At 36.2% G+C, this 22,674-nt stretch overlaps 1 protein-coding gene across 7 annotated transcripts in view; it reads left to right on the top strand.

Moving 5' to 3' along the window:
* The window catches only part of MRPL1 (mitochondrial ribosomal protein L1), a 145,574-nt gene that overhangs the window by 73,042 nt on the left and 49,858 nt on the right, over positions 1 to 22,674 (top strand). For 3 of the 7 annotated variants that reach the window (XR_005057242.1, XM_037003408.2, XM_037003407.2), the window contains 2 exons: positions 7,310 to 7,391; positions 21,332 to 21,616. Coding sequence is in view for 3 of the 7 variants with exons in the window: in XM_037003408.2 (XP_036859303.1) it covers positions 7,310 to 7,391; positions 21,332 to 21,417 (168 nt within the window). In the remaining 4 variants the exon portion in view is untranslated. Of the gene's footprint in view, positions 1 to 7,309; positions 7,392 to 9,601; positions 9,693 to 21,331; positions 21,617 to 22,674 lie in introns of those variants that run through there. The other 4 variants (XR_012131708.1, XR_012131706.1, XR_012131707.1 and 1 more) reach the window with 2 other exon arrangements.

Below are 22,674 nucleotides of genomic sequence, written 5' to 3'. Positions count from 1 at the left end.
ATATTATATATTGAGTTTTGTATTTTCTTTTTCCTTAAAAACTGTTTCTTGAATACTTTCCCATGCCATTAAAATTCTTGCCAAAGTATAATTTTTTTAAATTAAAGTATCATTGATATACAATCATGAAGGTTTCACATGAGCAACATTGTGGTTTCAACATTCACCCATATTATCAAGCCCCACCCCCCAACCCATTGCAATCACTGTCCATCAGCATAGTAAGATGCTAAAGTCATTAGCAAAGTATAATTTTAATAGTTGTATCATAATGTCATGTGGGTATCATAATTTATTCAACCTTATTCTTTTTATTGGGCATTTAGGTTGTTTTTAATATCTCATTATTATAAATGTCATTCCTGTGAACATGAATTCACATCTTTCATATGCACAGAATCCAGTCTGTATACAAATGTGTAACTATTGAAAATTCTGAATGTAGTAGGGAACAGACATGAACGTTTTCTCCATTCTCTGATTCCACCTGTGCCATGTGTACAGTTCCCTTCTCTTAGGTACAGGCAGATCTAATTATGAGTTAGATCACCTAATTCCAGTGACTGTTAGTACATAAAGGTGCAGTCTGATCCAGTTCTAATCTCATATCCAAAAATTTCTTTCCCCAATCTGGAACCAGGCTTTTGTGGTTTGTGTGATCTGAAGTATGGAAGGCTTATTAAGTTTTCATTCCCACCTTCTTCCACTCTAGAGCTTGGAGTGCTGCAATAACTTGATTCATTTCTGAGATGCCTTGCCCCCATCCCTTTTCCAGTCCTAAGTCCTCTGAGGTAGAATGAAGGGAATAAGGGGGAAAAGGCAGATGCCCTCACTTACCTGCCCATGTTTGTTGGCCCTGGTTTGGTCATTGCTGCTTCTCTGGCCCACTCTTACTGGTTTCTTTTCCTGTGTAGCAGATGTTCAAACAACCAGTCTCTGCTTCTGGCAGGTGCCCTCTTTGTCTACACAGGAGCTTCTTGGAGCCTTGCCTCCTCACTTGGCTGCCTTCTATTTGGGATGGGGTTGATTATGGTAGGACCTTTCTGGTGGCCCAAATTGTTGGCATCTTTCATTAGAATATAGGGTACTAAATGCCTTTTTTGCCTTCACATTTTGGCTCTGGTCATCAGTCCGAAGAAACTTCCAGAAAAGCCCCATACAGCTTCTTGTTTCAAATGCATATATAAAATTTACAACAGCTGTTGAAAGAGCTGCTAATCATTTTTCTACTGTTATTTTTAAGTGGCAGTGCATTTCTTAGCCTGGAAAAACATGTTTTTTGCCTCATCTGCATAGTAGATACATAGTAGGATACCAAAAGGCTGTCAGCATACAACAAACCTTTCTGTTAGGCAACAAAAACAAAAGAAAAATATTTTCTGTTCTAGCAAACTTATTGGTTGCTTTTGCCCATTCACTTCCTCAAACATACTTCAGTCTGTCTTTCCACACCAGGAGTCTGCAAACTAGGCCTGTGGGCTGCTTCCAGCTCTGCACTTGTTTTTGTAATTAAAGTTTTGTTGGAACACAGCTGCACTCGTGCATTTATGTATTGTCTGTGGCTTCTTTTGTGCTGCAGTGGCAGAATTGAGTAGTTGCAACAGAAACTGTCTGGCCTGCAAAGCCCAAAATACTATTTGACCATTTATACAGAGAATTTGCTAACTCTTATTGTATACCCTTCCATCTTTGTTCCTAGTTCTCAGCATGATGCTTTAGAATTCTTTCTAAAACATAGATTATATATACCAGTTGTCTGCTTAGACACATTAAGTAGCTTCTCACTGCTGGCAGGATGTATTCTAAAATCTTTAGCTTTATATTCAAATCATTTTACAATGTTTCAGATCAGTAAGGTTCAAATGTAGTAATCAGTAAGGTTCAAATGTAGTATTTCCTGCTACTTTTAGTCTACAGCCTGAAGTCTAGAGTTATAAATTGACAACTTGCAGGCTGAATTGGGCCTCCAGACTTATTTTGTTGGGCCCAAAATGTGATTTGGTTTTGTTGAATCAGCATTTAAAAACTAGGTGATATCATACAGAAATCAGATTTCTAGTTCTTGACAAATCAGGAGTTGTGATAACACTACCCCCACTGCTCTCAGTGTAACTGTTAGTTCTGAGCAGCTAACTGCAGCTAACTGCCTCCTCTGTGCTGTGTGTGTGTATACATGTAAGCGCAGTTCTCTAAAATCATTTGTGGTACCTCTCTGGCCACCATAGAGATTTGAGTTTGCAACCCTGGGCCTAGATACAGTGAGCTACGTCATGGTCACCTGATCCACCTTGTTCTCACATTACTCATGCTGCTGCTTCTGACTAGGGGAGCCTCTTTATTCCTCAGAACTCATCCTTTAAGACTCAGTTTATAAACACCACTTCTTTGGGTAGCTTTCCCTATCACAGTCAATTACTTCTTCCTCTGTGTCCTTGTAGTATTTCGTTCATATAATTAGAGTGGCACCTGTGATTTTTATTTAGTAATACAACAATGTGAGCTCCTTGAGGGCAAGGTTTGTGGCTTACTCATCTTTCTGTTCCTAGTTCCCAGCATGATGCTTGACAAAGAGTGGGCGTAAATGTTAATAAATTGTATGGTGTTAACCTCTAAAAACTGAGGTGGTAGTAAAGGATTCATTAGGTAGAAAGAAAAGTTCCTATTTTTCCTATTTAGAAGTGTATATTCTTTTCAGTATTTCACTTAATTTCCTCTTATTTGATCATCAGTTTATAAACAAAATCATTGGTGTTTTCCAGATACTTCATTTTTCATAAGGATTGCCAACACTTAGTAGCGTGTCCAGGGTTACAAGTAGTATGTGGTGGAACTATGGTTCAAATTTATATTTCTCTACCTTTAGAGCTCATGCACTTAGCTGCTGAGCAACTCCTTATGAGTATGTGCCCTCATAAGGCACATAGCTTACAGAGTTTTCTATGTCTCAGTTTCTAATTATAAAGAAGAATAGCAATAGTACCCATTCTTATAGGATTATTGGGAGAAATGAATGAGAATATCTAGGTAATGCTTAGAACAAAGCTTGGCTCAGAGTAAGCACCCAATAAATAGAGTTACTCAATAAATCATTAGTATTATTATTTTCCTGAACATACAGGAGACACACAGCTTATCTTCCTTTCCTTGGTTTAGACTGTTACAAGTCATGGGGATTAAGAATATTGACCCCTCTGAGGAAATCATATGCCAAGTCACCTTTTACGTAATGTTAGAACACCACATTTGGAAGAGAGCTGGAGGTTAGATGTTCTAACAAGTGCTTATCCAAAGGAGCAGTCCTCTCTGCAGTTTCTAATTAGAGATGATCATACATCTAGAGGCTATCAGAATATTTACAGTGACAAGCTGGCCACTTTAAGGAGACCATGTGATTGTTTAAAAATCATGTAAACATACTTTGCTTTTTTAAAATTTCTATCCTTTGTAAAGTGTAAAAAAAAAAAATTGAATCCTTTCTCCACATGGTAGTCCTTAGTCCTCCACAATGTAAATGAACAGACTTACCTCTAAACTAGCAATTCAAAGTGTGGCCTAGGGATCCCTTTTAACTGGCACACTTTCCTTAGGAACGTTTCTTCTCTCTGACTCTTTCTTAAACAGAGAATCCATGAAGATGCTGAAAGCATGGGCTAAATTTTTTTGTGTGCCTTTGTACATTTTCTGAAAGTTGGTTAAGAATCATTATCTTAGAGGGGGAACTCTCCTACACTGTTGGTGAGATTGTAAATTGGTTCAACTGTTGTGGAAAGCAATATGGAGGAGCCTCAAAAAACTAAAAATAGAAATACTGTTTGACCCAGTAATTCCACTTCTAGGAATTTACCTAAAGAATACAAGATCCCTGATTTGAAAAGACATATGCATCCCTATGTTTATTGCAGCGCTATTTACAATAGCCAAGATGTGGAAGCAACCTATGTGATGCGTACATATACACAGTGGAATATTATTCAGCCATAAGAAGAAAACAGATCCTACCATTTGTAACAAGATGGATGGATCTAGAGGTTATTATGCTCAGTGAAATAAGTCAGAGAGAGAAAAACAAATATCAAATGATTTCCCTCATTTGTGGAGTATAACAACAAAGCAAAACTGAAGGAACAAAATAGCAGTGGACTTGCAGACACCAAGAAGGGACTAGTGGTTACCAAAAGGGTTGGGGAGGGTGGGTGGTGAGGGAAAAGGGGATTAAGGGGCACTATAATTCACAATCACAATATAGGTAGGTCACGGGGAAGACAGTACAGCACAGAGAAGACAGTTAGTGACTCTATAACATCTTACTACGCTGGTAGTGACTGCAATAGAGGGGGCGAGGACTTGATAATATGGGTGAATTTTGAAACAACTGTGTTTTGTGTGAAACCATCATAAGGTTGTATATCAATGATACTTTTTAAAAAAATGATTGTCTCAGGCACTCTCGTAACTACTATTTATCTGCATACACCTGCGTCTCAAAGTTAAAAAAAATGGATAAGAACCACCGATGTTTAGTTTTATCACAATGATAAAAAGTGAAGACAAAGTTTGGGAATTGCATGAAAAGAGTAAAACCTGAGAGGTAGAGCAAAAAGAGACAGAGTTTACCTGTATGTACTGAGCCTCCGCTGCCCTGCGGCCCCCCGCCTGCCACCGCCTCCCGACATCTTTGGTAAGTCTTCCATCTAGTTTGCTTAGGGAGTTACTTCTGACATAATAAGGGATGTTAAGCACAAGGTAGAATTCAGTAGAGCAGTCTTTTCTTGAGGACATCTTGTGCTATAGAATGAAGAATAATTATTTTGTCCTGCCGTGGACAGTTTAGCTAAAGGTGGATAGTATTGTGACTATTATAAATATCATACATTAAATTATCATAGAAATATCACATACACAAATATGGGGCTTAACATAGTTCAGTAACCCCTTCAATGTCCACCCATTGTTGTTTGTCTCTTTTTTAAAACCTGTTGTACCCAGTCTTCTGCTTTGCTATTGAGAATCTAACAGATAATAATGTATCTTCACAATGGTCTGTCCCTGCCTTTGGAAGACCATGAAATGTTATGTCATGAGAAAGCACTTTGTAGGTGCAGTGTAACTGAGATGTAGGTAGAGAAACTTACAGATGTTTTCCTGGTTTACCTCTAGATCATGGACAGACCAAATAAATTTCCTATGCAAGTTTTGATAAAATTCATGACTGCAAGTTTTTGGATTTGGCTATCTTCTCAGTAACCAATTAAATGGTTATTAATAATCACAGTTATGCCCATAAATTATATAACTTTTCATAATTTTCTACAATATCTAAAAGAAAAGGTGAAGTAGAGTATAGCTATGATTACATTTTAAAATTCAGTAGAGAGTATGGTACTAAAGATTAGAGGTGCTTAAATTTAACAAAAGTATAAACTAGGTTTTAAAACATTTTTATGTATTTTACTAAAGCTTAATTAAATCATCAAAGGCATCCTGATAATGAAAGCTGCAAAGGAAGTAATTGTTTTGTATTTCTAAAGCATATTTTGTATGTGTTTAGCATAGGGTATTTTACCTTACTACAGGTGATAAAAGTCCACAGAAAATACAATTTTAAAAATCAGAGTATAGTATATATAGTCAACTCTTGAACAACACAGGTTTGAACTGCACAAGTTCACTTATGTGGATTTATTTTAATAAGTAAATTGGAAAAATTTGGGAGATTGTGACAATTTGAAAAACATTTTCTTTAGCTTACTTTATTGCATGAATATAGTATATAATACAATAACATACAAAATATATATTAATTGACTGTCATCAGTAAAGCTTGTGATCAACAGTAGGTTATTATTAAGTTTTTGGGGAGTCAAAAGTTATATGTAGATTTTTGGCTGTGCAGAAGATTGGTGATTCTAACCCCTGCTGTTAGAGGTCTAAGTTATTGTTCAAAGGTCAACTTTATAGCATAACAGCATGCATCATAACTTAATAGTCAATAAAAAAAATAGGTTGGACATCTTGCTTTTTCTTCTACCTATTACTTTACCAAATTTAAGGTAGGCATAGTTCATAAACAAAGGGCAAAGGAACTTATCAGAGCAGTGGTGGTTACTTCAGTTGGAAATAGGAAGAAGGACAATTTGAGGTTATGTGGAATATTAAGAGGAATGACAGGAGACAGGGACACATGTTGGAACACTTAGAATTTTGTGTTCTTTTGAATGTAACAAATGTGTCTTTTCTGCTGGTAATGTTTGTTTCTGTGCAAATTAAAGTCTATAAGGTCTATGGACTTTATAAGGTGAACTAAGCATTGCTTGAATTTTTCCTCTCAGAGTTCCCACTTATGGATTGGCATAAAGTGAGAATTCCTCCAGTAATATCCAAACCTCCTCACTTAAGGTTTGGTAATGCAGTATGTCCAAGTGAATATCAAATAATGTTGTCTAATGATGATGAGACTAATTTTTTTCAGGAGGAATTTTCATTGTGCTTATGCAGAATATGTCTTGCAGTGGTCTCAAACTCATTGGAAAATAGAAACCTTGTGTGAACTGAAACTATTACTATGTGATTTTCGCCAGTTGTGCTATTATAAGTTTTACGAATTTTAAAAAATTGATTCATTTGTCAAAGTGCAAAATCCTCTAATCATTGGAATGTAAATATAACTGATTTTAACTGGTATATTTAAGAAGCATAACATGCATTGAATTTGAATGATAGGCACAGGACTTTCCAAAGGTGTGAGCTAGGTTAGGTGTTTTATGAGTAGGGCTCCTTCACTATATATTTAATTGCTGTTGTTTTTGCTGAACAGCAGGATACTTGTTATTGCAGAGAGTGTTAGCATGGCATCCTGAAAATGTGTGAGACATGTCTGTATGTAGTCAAGTAGTTTTATTTTGGACTCATGAAAGCATTAATTTCTAAACATTTTCTTAGTTTCTTTTAAAAGTAACTAAACAAAAAACTTACAGAAAATATCACTAATTCCTTGGGGGTAAGAATGGGGGTAGGGGTTGGTATATTCTGCCTCAGGACGTACTTTGGAGAAATTACTTAGAAATCAAGGAGGACAACTTCAAAACACTTTGCTATAATATGTTCTATATGGTAATTGTCTTGACATGTAAAAACATAGCATTCTAAGAGAGATACTGGAGTGTTTTCTTTCACAGTAGAGGCTCTTAATACATATTGTGTTAGTTGAATATTTGAAAAACACTTTCGGAATAAATACTGATACATTTACCAAAAATTGTATTATCTTCTCATGTTCATATTATTGATCTTACATATCTTTTATTTTCAGCTGGATATGTCTAATGACCAGATAGCTGCCAATCTGCAAGTAGTTATCAATGAAGTTTGTAAGCATAGGCCGCTTAATTTGGGTAAGTAGTTTGCTGGGGTAGACTTCCCTATACCCTGTGATACTTTAAAAATGTAAAATATTAAGGAAAGAAGTTAATATGCAACTATAAAAGCAGCAGTATTTCCAGGGATTAAATTAAATTAAATTCTCCAAAGGATTTCTAAGTACCTCAGTAATAAGTTGTAGTTGTTTAGAGAGGAGAGCTCATTAACATCAATAAGGAATACATCTTGAAACATTTATAAATTACCACATTATTTCTACTATTAAATGTAATAAACTGAAAGAAAACTGTGGTGCTTTAAACCTAACAGTGGTGTAAAATAGAAACTGAAATCATTTATGAAATAGTATTTTGAACCCAGACCATTCACTTTGTTGCTTTCATGAGCAGTTGGCTTTCTTAATCTGATTTGTTTTAGAAAAGAAAAGGTTTTTAATCATGTCACGAGAGTCATTCTTATAAACAGGGTGATTCATGGAGAACTGCAAAACTTGATTGAGATGTGGATGCTGTTTATGAGGCTGGGAACACATATGGGGCCTAATCATTGCACCTGGGTCATTCACAGTCCTTCCTCAGACAGATTTCACTTGTGGCTGGTTGAAGCCAAGAGTCCATTACATGCTGTTATAGACTCTTCACTTAATAGGCTTTCCATTATAGGATTATGTCAGGTTTAGTTTTATAACCAAGTATTGTAAGTAAAACATGATTTTAAGCTATTATTTTTCCCTTCTTTGGGATTAAACACACTGGTGAATAAATATCTCATTTGTTAGTTCTGTTGTAGATATTGCCATAGTACTTAGTAATCGTGTTTGTATGGATTCGTATATTCCATGCAGAATTTAGATTTCAATATAGGATCCTCTGAGACCAGAGCAGGAGTAGATTGATAGACAGTAAATCTCTAAAAGCAATGTGGTTACCTCCTTTTTGTCATTTTTAAAGAATTGAAGAGTTGACATAAAATATTTTTATTAGTTTCACTTGTACAACATAGCGATTGTTTGTATGCATTGAAAACTGATCACCACAGTAAGTCTGGTTCCCATCTGTAACCATACATAAATACAATATTTTTTACTGTTATTCTCTGTGATGTACATTACATCCTCATGACTTACTTACTTCATAACTGAAGTTTGTACCTTATGATCCCCTTTACTCATTTTGCTCCCTCCCCAAACTTTTTCCCCTGTGGCAACTACCATGCTCTGCATCTGTAAGACTGGGTTTTGTTTTGTTTGTTTGTTTTAATTTTTAGATTCCACTTATAGGAGAAATCATGCACTATTTGTCTTTCTCCATATGACTTACTTCGCTTAGCTTAATAACCTAAAAGTTCATCTATACTGTCCCAAATGGGAAGGTTTCATTCTTTGTGGCTGAGTAGTATTCCATTATATATATATATACACACACATATACACCACATCTTCTTTATCCCTTCATCTATTGATGGACACTTAGGTTGTATCCATATTTTGGCTGTTGTAAATAATGCAGCAGTGAATATTGGGTGCATATATCTTTTCAAATTCGTTATTTTTGTTTCTTTGGATAGATACCCAGAAGAATTGTTTTTGGTTCATATAATACTTCTATTTTTAATTTTTGAGGAATCTCCATACTCTTTTCTGTAGTAGCTGCAACCAGTTTACATTCCCACCAACAGTGCACAAGTGTTCCTTTTTCTCCACATCCTTACTAAAAACATATCTTGTCTTTTTTATACTAGCCATTCTGACAGGTGTGAGGTGATACCTCATTGTGGTTTTGATTTGCATTTCCCTGATGATTAGTGATGTGGAGTATCTTTCCATTTGTCTGTTAGCTATCTTTTTTTAATATAGTAATTTATTTATTTATTTATTTTTATTTTGGTATCATTAATCTACAATTACATGAGCAACATTATGGTTACTAGACTGCCCCCATTATCAAGTCCCCACCACATGCTCCATTACAGTCACCGTCCATCAGCGTAGTAAGCTGCTATAGAATCACTACTTGTCTTCTCTGTGTTGTACAGCCTTCCCTGTGCACCACCCCCACATTATGTATGATAATTGTAATGCCCCGTTTCCTCCCTTATATACCCTCCCTTCCCACCCATCCTTCCCAGTCCCTTTCCCTTTGGGAACTGTTAGTCTATTCTTGGGTTCTGTGAGTCTGCTGCTATTTTGTTCCCTCAGTTTTCTCTTTGTTCTTATTCTCCACAGATGAGTGAAGTCATTTGATACTTGTGTTTCTCTGCCTGGCTTATTTCACTGAGCATAACACCCTCTAGTTCCATCCATGTTGTTGCAAACGGTAGGGTTTGTTTTCTTCTTATGGCTGAATAATATTCCATTGTGTGTATACACCACATCTTCTTTATCCATTCATCTACTGATGGACACTTAGGTTGCTTCCATTTCTTAGCTATTAGTGCTGCAATAAACATAGGGATGAATATGTCTTTTTGAAACTGGGCTGCTGCATTCTTAGGGTAAATTCCTAGAAGTGGAATTCCTGGGTCAAATGGTATTTCTATTTTGAATTTTTTGAAGAACATCCATACTGCTTTCCACAATGGTTGAACTAATTTACATTCCCACCAGCAGTGTAGGAGGGTTCCCCTTTCTCCACATCCTTGCCAACATTTGTTGTTGTTTGTCTTATGGATGGTGGCCATTATAACTGGTGTGAGGTGAAATCTCGTTGTGGTTTTAATTTCCATTCTCTGATGATTAGCAATGTGGAGCATATTTTCATGTGCCTATCAGCCATCTGAATTTCTTCTTTGGAGAAGTGACTGTTCAGATCCTCTGCCCATTTTTTAATTGGATTATTTCCTTTCTGTTTGTTGAGGTGCATGAGCTCTTTATATATTTTGGCCTTTATCAGATATGTCATTTATGAATATATTGTCCCATACTGTAGGATGCCTTTTTGTTCTTGATGGTGTCCTTTGCTGAACAGAAGCTTTTCAGCTTGATATAGTCACACCTGTTCATTTTTGCTTTTGTTTCCCTGCCCAGGGAGATATGTTCATGAAGAAGTTGCTCATGTTTATGTCCAAGAGATGTTTACCTATGTTTTTTTCTAAGAGTTTTATGGTTTCATGACATACATTCAGGTCTTTGATCCCTTTCGAATTTACTTTTGTGTATGGGGTAAGACAATGATCCAATTTCATTCTCTTTCATGTAGCTGTCCAGTTTTGCCAACACCAGCTGTTGAAGAGGCTGTCATTTCCCCATTGTATGCCCATGTCTCCCTTATGTATATTAATTGACCATATGTGTTTGTGTTAATATCTGGACCTTCTATTCTGGTCCACTGGTCTATGGGTCTGTTCTTGTGCCACTATCAAATTGTCTTTATTACTGTGGCTTTGTAGTAGAGCTTGAAGTTGGGAAGTGATATCCCCGCTGCTTTATTCTTCCTTCCCAGGATTGCTTTGGCTATTCGGGATCTTTTCTGGTTCCATATGAATTTTAGAACTATTTGTTCCAGTTTGTTGAAGAATGCTGTTGGCATTTTGATAGTTATTGCATTGAATTTGTAGATTACTTTAGGCAGGATGGCCATTTTGACAATATTAATTCTTCGTAGCCAAGAGCATGGGATGAATTTCCATTTCTTAGTGTCTTCTTTAATTTCTCTCATGACTGTCTTACAGTTTTCAGGGTATAGGGTTTTCACTTCTTGGTTAGATTTATTCCTAGGTATTTTATTCTTTTTGATGCAATTGTAGAGAATTGTTTTCCTATTTCTCTTTCTGCTATTTCATTGTTAGTGTATAGGAAAGCAACAGATTCCTGAGTATTAATTTTGTATCCTGCAACTTTGCTGAATTCCGATATTAGTTCTCATAGTTTTGGAGTGGAATGTTTAGTATTTTTTATGTACGATATCATGTCACCTGCAAATAGTGACAGTTTGACTTATTCTTTACCAGTCTGGATGCCTCGTATTTCTTTGTTTTGTCTGATTGCCGTGGCTAGGACCTCCAGTTCTATGTTGAATAGAAGTGGGGAGAGTGGGCATCCCTGTGTTCTTCCCAATCTTAGATGAAAAGCTTTCAGCTTCTCACTGTTAAGTATGATGTTGGCTGTGGGTTTATCATATATGGCCTTTATTATGTTGAGGTATCTGCCATCTATACCCATTTTGTTGAGAGTTTTTATCATGAATGGATGTTGAATTTTGTTGAATACTTTTTCAGCATCTATGGAGATGATCATGTGGTTTTTGTCCTTCTTTTTGTTGATCTGGTGGATGAAGTTGATGGATTTTCAAATGTTGTACCATCCTTGCATCCCTGAGATGAATCCCACTTGGTCATGGTGTATAATCCTTTTGATGTATTTTTGCATTTGGTTTGCTAATATTTTGTTGAGTATTTTTCCATCTATGTTCATCAGGGATATTGGTCTGTAATTTTCTTTTTTGGTAGGGTCTTTGTCTGGTTGTGGTATTAGTGTGATGCTGGCTTCATAGAATGAGTTTGGAAGTATTCCCTCCTCTTCTTTTTTTTGGAAAACTTCAAGGAGATTGGGTATTATGTCTTCTCTGTATGTCTGATAAAATTCAGTGATAAATCCATGTGGCCCGGGAGTTTTGCTCTTGGGTAGTTCTTTGATTACTGCTTCAATTTCGTTGCTGGTAGTTGTTCTGTTTAGATTTTGTGTTTCTTCCTTGGTCAGTCTTGGAAGGTTGTATTTTTCTAGGAAGTTGTCCATTTCTTCTAGGTTTTCCAGCTTGTTAGCATATAGGTTTTCATAGTATTCTCTAATAATTCTTTGTATGTCTGTGGGTTCTATCATGATGTTTCCTTTCTCGTTTCTGATTCTGTTGATGTGTGTTGATTCTCTTTTTCTCTTAATAAGTCTGACTAGGGGTTTGTCTATTTTGTTTATTTTCTCAAAGAACCAGCTCTTGGTTTCATTGATTTTTTTTCTATTGTTTTTCTTCTCAATTTTATTCATTTCTTCTCTGATCTTTATTATTTCCCTGCTTCTGCTGACTGTGGGCCTCATTTGTTCTTCTTTTTCCTGTTTCAATAATTGTGACTTTAGACTATTCATTTGGGATTGCTCTTCCTTCTTTAAGTATGCCTGGATTCCCATATACTTTCCTCTTAGAACTGCCTTCACTGCATCCCACAGAAGTTGGGGCTTTGTGCTATTATTGTCATTTGTCTCCATATATTGCTTGATCTCTGTTTTAATTTCGTCGTTGATCCATTGATTATTTTGGAGCATGTTGTTAAGCCTCCATGTGTTTGTGAGCCTTTTTGTTTTCTTTGTCTTATTTATTTCTAGTTGTATACCTTTGTGACCTGAGAAGTTGATTGGTAGAATTTCAATCTTTTTGAAATTACTTACTCTCTTTTTGTGGCCTAGTATGTGGTCTGTTCTGGAAAATGTTCCACGTGTACTTGAGAAGAATGTGTATCCTGCTGCTTTTGGGTGTAAAGTTCTGTAGATGTCTATTATGTCCATCTGTTCTAGTGTGTTGTTCAGTGCCTCTGTCTCCTTACTTATCTTCTGTCTGGTTGATCTGTCATTTGGAGTGAGTGGTGTGTTGAAGTCTCCTAAAATGAATGCATTGCATTCTATTTCCTCCTTTAGTTCTCTTCGTATTTGTTTCACATATGCCGGTGCTCCTTTGTTGGGTGTGTGTATATTTATAATGGTTATATCCTCTTGTGGAACTGCCCCCTTTATCATTATGTAATATCCTTCTTTATCTCTTGTTACTTTCTTTGTTTTGAAGTCTATTTTGTCTGATACTAGTACTGCAACACCTGCTTTTTTCTCCCTATTGTTTGCATGAAATATCTTTTTCCATCCCTTCACTTTCAGTCTGTGTATGTCTTTGGGTTTGAGGTGACTATCTTGTAGGCAGCATATAGATGTATCTTGCTTTTTTATCCATTCTTTTACTCTGTGTCTTTTGATATGTGCATTCAGTCCATTTACATTTCAGGTAATAATCGATAGATATGTACTTATTGCCATTGCAGGCTTTGGATTCATGGTTACCAAAGGATCAAGAGTAGCTTCTTTGCGCTCTAACCGTCTAACTTCACTCACTTATTATGGTGTTATAAACACAGTCTGATGATTCTTCTTATTCTTCCTCCTCCATTCTTTATATGTTAGGTGTTTTTTTCTGTACTCTTTTGTGTTTCCTTTGAGTGCTTCTGTGGATAGTTGATTTTATTGTTTACCTTTAGTTATTATTTGGTTGGTCTGCTTTCTTTGCTGTGATTTTATTTTCTCTGGTGACATCTACTTAGCCTTAGGAGTGCTTCCATTTAGAGCAGTCCCTTTAAAATACCCTGTAGAGGTGTTTTGTGGGAGGCAAATTCCCTCATCTTTTGCTTATCTGGAAATTGTTTAACCCTTCCTTCAAATTTAAATGATAGTCTTGCTGGATACAGTATTCTTGATTCAAGGCCATTTTGTTTCATTGCATTAAATATATCATGCCATTCTCTTCTGGCCTATAAGGTTTCTGTTGAGAAGTCTGATGATAGCCTGATGGGTTTTCTTTTGTAGGTGATCTTTTTTCTCTCCCTTAATACTCTGTCCTTGTCTTTGATCTTTGCCATTGTAATTATTATATGTCTTAGTGTTGTCCTCCTTGGGTCCCTTGTGTTGGGACGTCTGTGGGCTTCCATGGTCTGAGAGACTATTTTCTTCCCAGCTTGGGGAAGTTTTCAGCAATGATTTCTTCAAAGACACTTTTTATCCCTTTTTCTCTCTCTTCTTCTTCTGGTACCCCTATAATGTGAATATTGTTCTGTTTGAATTGGTCACACATTACTCTAATTAAGAGTAATATTCTTTCATTCCCAGAGATCCTTTTATCTCTCTCTTCCCTAGCTTCTCTGTATTCTTGTTCTCTGATTTGTATTTTATTAACAGTCTCTTGCACCTCATCCAGTGTGCTCTTATGTCCTTCTATTGATTGTTTCATTTTTTATCTCCCTCCAGAGTTCATCCCTTATCTCTTGCATGTTTCTCTCGAGGTCCATCAGCATGGTTATGACTTTTATTTTGAATTCTTTTTCAGGAAGATTGGTTATATATATCTCACCAGGCTCTCTCTCTGTGGTTGTTTGAGTGATTTTTGACTGGACCAGATTCTTCTGCCTTTTCATGGTGATAGAAGTCATCGCTGGCAGGTGGCATGTGTGTCAGCCTGGAGCACAAAGTCCCTTCCTGCGTGCTGTTCACTTTTCCCTTCTCTGCTGCCTGTGCTGGTTACCTAAACACAGCGAGCAGTCTCTGGCTTAATACCCTGAGCTCCCATGGGTGGGCCATCCTCAGTATAGCCCAGGGCTCTGCAGGGATTTGCAGATGCGCTGGGTATGTTCTCCTGAGAGACAGGGCCCCTTCATGCTTTTAACCTTGCACCAGCTTCCTCTGCCTGTGCCAAGTAGCTGCATGCTGGCAGTAGGCTCTTGGTCTGTCTCGGTTAGCTGCATGCTGGGAGAAGACTCTGTGAAGTTGCTGTGGGTAGGGCTGCTCCCTGGCTGTTCCACAGCAATGGCGAATCAGCCAGTTTGCTTGCCATTCTGCTGTGGGGAAATGAACGGCAGGCTGCTTATTGCCATGAGGGGCTTTGGAGCTGCAGTGCCACCCAGGGGGTTAGGGCGCCTGAAATTCCTCATGATTCCCAGCCTGCTGGGCTGAGTGTTCTGGAACAATTTTGTCCACTTGTTAAACCCTTGTCCCTTTAAGACTTTTAAAGCGCTGGCTTTTCTTTTCTCCCAGGCAAGCCAGTTGTGAGGACCTGCCACCCCTAGTCTTCATCTCGAATTTTACTTTTCCCTTTCTCATAACCAGTACACCATGCAATGTGTGTCTGTGCTCCCTGTGCAGATTACTAGGGCTGGTTATTTAGTATTCCTGGGCTTCCACTTCCTCCCCACTCTGATTCTTTTCCTCCCACCAGTGAGCTGGGTTGGTGGGAGTGCTCGGGTCCCACCGGGTCACGGCTTTGTATCTTACCCTTTTCATGAGATGCTGAGTTCTCACAGATGTAGATGTAGCTGGCTGTTGTCTTTTATGTTCTGGTCTCTCTTTTAGGAATAGTTGTATTTGCTGTATTTTCTAAAATATATATGGTTTTCGGGGGAGATTTCCACTGCCCTACTCACACTGCCATCTTGAGTGCCTCCAGTCTGTATGTCTTCTTTTAAAAAATGTCTATTCAGGTCCTCTGCCCATTTTTTAATTGTTTTTCTGTTGGTGTTGAGTTTTACAAGTTCTTTATATATTTTGGCCATTAAACTTTTATTGGATGTATCTTACAGATATCTTCTCCCATTCAATAGGTTGGTTTTTTATTTAGTTGATAGTTTCCTTCACCATGCAGAGCTTTTTAGTTTAATGTAGTCCAGTTGTTTTTCTTTGCTTTTTTTAGCCTTTGCCTGAGGAGACAGATCCCCCCCAAAATTGCTAAGACCAGTGTCCAGGTGTTTACTGCCTTTTTTTTTTTTAACAGAGGTTTGTGGTTTTAGGTTTTACATTTAGGTCTTCATCCATTTCACATTTATTTTTGTATATGATTAAGACAATGGTCCAGTTTCATTTTTTTGCATTTGGCTGTCTAGTTTTCCCAACACCATTTATTGAAGAGATTGTCTTTTCCCCATTGTGTATTTTTGCCTCCTTTGTCATAGATTAATTGACCATGTAAGTGTGGGTTTATTTATGGGCTCTCTATTTTCTTCCATTTATCTGTTTTTCTGTTTTTGTGCCAGTACTGAACTGTTTTGATCACTATAACTTTGTAGTATAGTTTGCAATCAGAGAGTGTGATGCCTCCTTGTTCTTTCTCAAGATTGCTTTGGCTGTTTGGGGTCTTTAGTGATTTCATACAGATTCTAGTGGTATTTGTTCTAGTTCTGTGAAAAATTGCAATGGAATTTTAATAGAGATCACTTGAATCTGTGTGATTGTATTTATTGTATGTATTGATTAGTATGGCCACTTTAACAATTATTTTTCCAATCCATGAGCATGGAATATCTTTCCATTTATTTGTGTCTTATTCCACTTCTTTGATTGATGTCTTAAAGTTTTCAGAGTACAGGTCTTTCACCTCCTTGGTTAAATTTATTTCTAGGTGTTGTATTCTTTATGATGCAGTTATAAATGGGATTGTTCTTTTGATTTATCTTCCTGGTAGTTTGTTATTAGTGTATAGAAATGCAATGGATTTTTGTGTGTTTTATATACTGTGACTTTACTGAATTCATTTATTCTGATAAATTTTTGGTGGAGTCTTTAGGGTTTTCTATATGTAGTATCATGTCATCTGCAAATAGTGACAGTTTTAGTTCTTCCTTTCCAATTTGAATGCTATGTATTTTTTCTTATCTTAGGGGAAAAGCCTTAGGTTTTCAGCATTGATTATGATAATGATTGTGGGTTTGTCATATATGGCCTTTATTTTGTTGAGTTACATTCCCTCTATGCCTACTTTATTGAGAGTTTTTATCATAATTGGATGTTGAATTATGTTAAATGCTTTTTTTGCATCTATTGACATGATCGTATGATTTTTATCATCCTGTTAATGTGGTGTGTAGATGTTGAACTATGCTTGCATCCTTGGAAAAAGTCCCACTTGATCATGGTGTGTGATTTGTTATTGAATTTGGTTTGCTAATATTTTGTTGCAGATTTTTGCATCTGTGTTTGTCAATATATTGGCCTGCAATTTTATTTTTCTGTGGTGTCTTTGTCTGGTTTTGATATCAGTAATGCTGGCCTTGTGTAATTAGTTTGAGGCATTCCTCCTCTTCAATTTTTTAGAGTTTGAGGATAGGTATTAAATCTTTGAATGCTTGGTAGAATTTATCAGTGAAGATGTCTGGACTTGGACTTGTTTGTTGGGAGGTTTTGGATTATTGATTCAGTCACCTTTACTAGTATCAGTTATTCACATTTCCTATTTCTTCCTGATTTAGTGTTGGAAGATTGTGTATTTCTAGGACTTTATCCATTTCTTTTAGGTTGTCTGATTTGTTGGCATTAAATTATCTTTAGTATAAGTCTTTTATGATCCTTTTATTTCTGTGGTATCAGTTGTAACTTCTTTTTCATGTCTAATTTTATTTATTTGAGCCCTCCCTTTTTTTTCTTGGTGATGGTAATTAACGGTTTGTCAGTTTTGCTTATCTTTTCAAAGAACCAGCTCTTAGTTTCACTGATCTTTTCTCTTGTCTTTTTAGTATCAAAATTTCATTCATTTCCATTCTTATCTTTATTATTTCCTTCCCTTTTATTAACTTTGGGCTTCATTTGTACTTTTTCTAGTTCCCTTTAGGTGTAAAGTTAGGTCATGTATTTTAGATTTTTTTTTCTTCAGGTAGAACTATATTGCTATATATTCTGTCTTAAAACTGCTTTTGCCATATCCCATTTTGGTATGCTGTACTTCTGTTTTCATTTGTCTCTAGGTTTTTTAAAATTTCTCTTTTGATTTCTTAATTGATCCATTGGTTGTTCAGTAGCATGTTATTTAATCTTCACATTGTCATGTTTTTTCCAATTTTCTTCTTGTAATTGATTTCTAGTTTAATACCATGTGGTCAGAAAAGATGCTTGATATGATTTCAGTCTTCTTGACCTTATTGAGACTTGTTCTGTGGCTTAATATGTGATCTATTCTGGAGAATCTTCAATGTGCACTTGAGAAGAATGTATATTCTGCCGCTTTTCGATGGTATATTCTGTATATATCTATTAAGGCTCTCTGGTTTATGTGTCATTTAAGGCTGATATTTCCTTATTGATTATCTGGATGATCTACCCAGATAATTGATATATGTGGGGTTTCAGAGTCCCTTACTGTTGCTATCAGTTTCTCCCTTTATGTCTGTTAATACTTCCTTTATATATTTTGGTGCTCCTATGTTCGGTGCATATATGTTTATAACTATTTTATCTTTTTTCTAGATTGACCCTTTTATTGTTAATGTAAAGCACTTCTTTGTTTTTTATTACAGTCTTTGTTTTAAAGACTACTTATTTGATATGAATATAGCTATACTAGTTTTCTTTTTGTTTCCATTTCCATGGAATATTTTTTCCCATCCTTTCTCTTTCAGTCTATGTGTGTCCTGCATCTGAAATGAGTCCCTTATAGGCAGTATATAGATAAGGTTTATTTTTACACATTCACCCACTCTGTGTCTTTTGATGGGAGAGTTTAGTCCATTTACATTTAATTACTGGTAGATCTGTGCTTATCCCATTTTGTTAATTGTTTCTGGCTGTTTCTATAGTTTCTCTCTGTTTCTTTCTTATCTTTCTGTTTTCTTCTGGCTTGATGACTTTTTTAGTGTGAATGGTTATATTACTTTCTCAGTTTCTTTTGGGTATTTGCTGTAAGATTTTTGCTTTGTGGTTTCATGAGGTTCACATGTATTTTCTTATGTATATAGCAGTCTATTTAATTTGGTAGCAAGTTAAATTTGAACCCATTTCAATTGCGTGCATTTTAATTTTCTCCCCCATGTTTTACATTTCTAATGTCATATTTTACATCTTTTGTTTATACCCTTAATTAATTATAGTTTTAGTTAATTTTAGTACATTTGTCTTTTTACTTTCATACCAGAAGTATGATTCGTACTAGAAGTGATTAATCTACTGCCTTTACTGTATGTTCTAGTGAGATTTTTACTTTCATATATTTTCTTGTTATTAATTAATGCCATTTATTTTTAACTTAAAGAAGTCTCTAATTTTTTTTTTTTGTAAGGTTGGTTTAGTGGTCATGAACTCTTTCAGCCTTTTCTTATCTGGAAAACTCTTTATCTCTCCTGCTCTGATTTATGACCTTGCTGGGCAGCATATTCTTGGTTGGAAGTTTTTTTCCCTTTCAGCATGGTGAATATGTCTTGGCAATCCTTTTGGCCTGCATTTTCTGCTGAAAAATCTGATAGTTTTATGGGGTTTCCCTTGTATACAACGGGTTGTTTTTGTCTTGTGGTTTTTAAATTCTCCCCTTATCTTTAACTTTCGACATCTTAATTATAATATGTCTTGGTATGGATCTCTTTGGGTTCATCCTGTTTGGAACTCTCTAGGTTTCCTGGACTTGAATATCTATTTCCTTTCCAGATTAAGAAAGTTTACAGCCATTATTTTTTCAAATAAGTTTTCTGCCCCTTTCCCTCTGGAAATAATGCTGGTATTATTTTACTTGATATTTTCTTATAGATTCCTTAACATAAATTTATTTTTTATAGTTCTTTGTTCTTTTTGTTCTCTCTTTGGGTAAGTTCCATTGTCTTGTCTTCTAGATTGCTCATACTTTCTTCTGCTCTATCTAGTCAGCTAGTGTATTTTTCAGTTCACTTATTATATTCATCAGCTCTGTGACTTCTGTTTGGTACTTCCTTTTATTTACTGTTTCTTTGTTGAAGTTCTGCCTTCATCCGTTCTTCTCCAAAGTTTAGTAAGTATGATTATGACCATTACTTTGAATTCTTTATCAGATAGATAACTTATCTCTGTTTCATTAAGATCTTTTTCTTAGGTTTTATCTTGCTCTTTTATGTGGAACATTTTCCTCCGTCTCCTCATTTTGCCTGATTCTCTGTGTTTGTTTGTATGTGTTAGGCAAAGCAGCTACCTCTTTGTAGGAGATGAATGGGTTTCAGAAGAGATCTTGGTATGGATCTCTTTGAGTTCATCCTGTTTGGAACTCTCTACGTTTCTCTAGCCCCATGGACATCAGAGCCAGGTGGTCAAGGAATGTCCCTGTGTGGGCTCCATGAATCCACTAGCTGTGTTGGGTGAGGCAGGACATTTACTCAGTTGTGGTGCAGCTGTGGCATGGTGGGATGGGGTGGGGCATGCCCAGAAGTGCTAGCAGGCTAGAGGGAAATTATGGTGCCTGCCAGTCCTGGCTTTACAAAGGAAAATGAGATCACAAAGTAGTACCTACCAGTGCTTCTGTCCCTGGAGAGAATCCTGACAAGATCCTGTATCCCCAGCAGTTGCTTTAGGATTAGTAAGTGGTTCTCCTTCACATATGGTCTAGGTACCTTTCCAGCTACTGCTTTTGTTCTGTATCCCTGAGTGTGTGTCTGCACAAGCGCTTTAAGAGCATGTTCTTCCTTCTCTACAGTTCTGTGGGTCTCCTGGACATGTTTTCCTGTTGGTTTTCAAAACCAAATGTTTTGGGGGCTTGTCTCTCTTGTACAGGACCCAAGGATTGGGGTGCCTTATGTGGAGGACAAATCCCTTGCTCCTCAGGGAAAAAGTTCCTTATTTTTGAGATCCACCCTGATTGTTGGTCATCATGCCTGCGGTGGGGTTTCTGGAGAGAATGTGTCTCTGACTCTCCTACTCATCTTGATGAGGCCCTTTTATCCTTTCTTGTAAGGGTTTGTTTATCTGGTTTTATTGTGTCCATGGGAGGTGGTACATTCAGAGTATCCTTACACTACCATCTTGACCTACCTATGTCTCTTTTTGCCATTTAAATGAAGTCCCTTAATATTGTTTGTATGAAAATCTTTTTAATGTTTAGGGAATCTTGCTAATTGTTTGATAACAGGGATGGCATCTGTGATGTTGTAAAGTAATATTTAGAATATTGTCAAATGTACGTATAACCACGTGCTCCCCTTCGCTGCTGACTTTGCAATAAGATAAGCTCTAGGTGGTCATCTTTGAGGAGAGAGAAATGAATTATTAGTGAATATGTGTGATTTCAAGGGTAAATCTTTGTTATTCTAGAAACAGTTTATCCATACTCTAGAAATGAAACAATATTTTCTTACAATTAAAAGTATTAGTTCATTAATACTAGTGCTTTTCAAGTGAAAATATAGCATTAATCCTATAAGGTTTCTTGTATGTTTTTATTTGCGTGCTAGATAACTAAGGAATAAAAGGGAAGTTGATTATTGTTTTTGTTTCCAGGACCCTTTGTGGTGCGTGCTTTCCTTCGTAGTTCAACAAGTGAAGGTTTGTTACTGAAGATTGAACCATTATTGCCCAAAGAGTAACAAAGAAGCTTTCTAACTGTTGCCTTGTGAAATTATTGTCAGAAGATTAAGAAGCAACAGAGAAAATTATAAAAGTATTTAATTTCTGCATTTGGTGTTTTCGTATTTCTTGATCATCATACTTGAAAGTGAGTTTTAACACTGGAAAATCTCACAAAACTTTCAAAAATAAGAAAATAAAATTTTCTCTGTGTCTGAACCTTTCTTTTAATCCTGTTAAATTGTTTCCTTAGGATTCAGATTCTATATGCTGGTAATTTTAGCATCAATTTCTAGCTTAATAACTCCCTTGAGAGCCATACCATCTGAAGGAAAAGTAACATTCTCAATTCCCATAAGACAGAGAATGGCAGAGTCATGAGCGACATCACAAATATGTCTATTTTCCAAAAAAAAAAATAGCGGAAATGTTCATTCTAAAAATTGAGTGTCATTTGAGATAGCATGAATATAGAAAATGACTAAGCCATTAAAATGTGGGTAGGAAATCTTTTTTCCTCTTAGGAATCAATTTATGGTAATTGCATTTTTTGTAATAACAATGTGTATTTTTATGAAGCTTTGCAGTATATAGGGCACTGTGTATAGTGCTTTCATATACTTAAACCTCATTTGCAAACTGGTATTGCACCTTAAGTATGTACTGATAGGTGACAAAATGAAAAAAAAGGGGGTAATTTTAGCATGAATTGCCAACTGTCCTTTTGTGGGAATGATTTCCTGTACTCTGAGACTATCTTCTGCACTTTTAGGGGATATTCAAATGCTGCTTTTTCTTTTATGAAAGAATAGAAATTATTCTGATACAGTTTTTGATGGGTTTCAATAACACCCACTTTATAAAGAATATTTTGACAGCTCCATGTAGATCTCCCAAATTGTTTCTGAAATGGATGTGGTCTGGGAAGTCCCAAACTATGAACAACCAAAGTACCCCATTTAGCTTTTTTCCCCAAAGGAAAATTTAAATTTAAAAGCTATTTACAAAAACAACTGTGATATTAACTACAAAATAGTAGCAGCAGTTAACTACAAGACAGTAACAGCAATTACCTTTTATTGAATGCCTACTATTTTCTTATGCTTGACACACACCTCTCATTTCATCCTCCCCAGTTCATTGAGGAAGTGGTACTCCCCCTTTACCGATAAGGAAATTGAAACTGTGTGAAGTCTCATAAGTGGAAAACTAAGATTCAAACCTAGATCTGTCTGATTTTGAAGCCTATAGTTTTAACCATTATTGCCTCCTTTTTG

The sequence above is a fragment of the Manis javanica genome, chromosome 5 (assembly GCF_040802235.1).
Source record: "Manis javanica isolate MJ-LG chromosome 5, MJ_LKY, whole genome shotgun sequence".
NCBI classification, from domain to species: Eukaryota; Metazoa; Chordata; class Mammalia; order Pholidota; family Manidae; genus Manis; species Manis javanica.
This window is presented reverse-complemented; position numbering and strand designations above follow the sequence as displayed.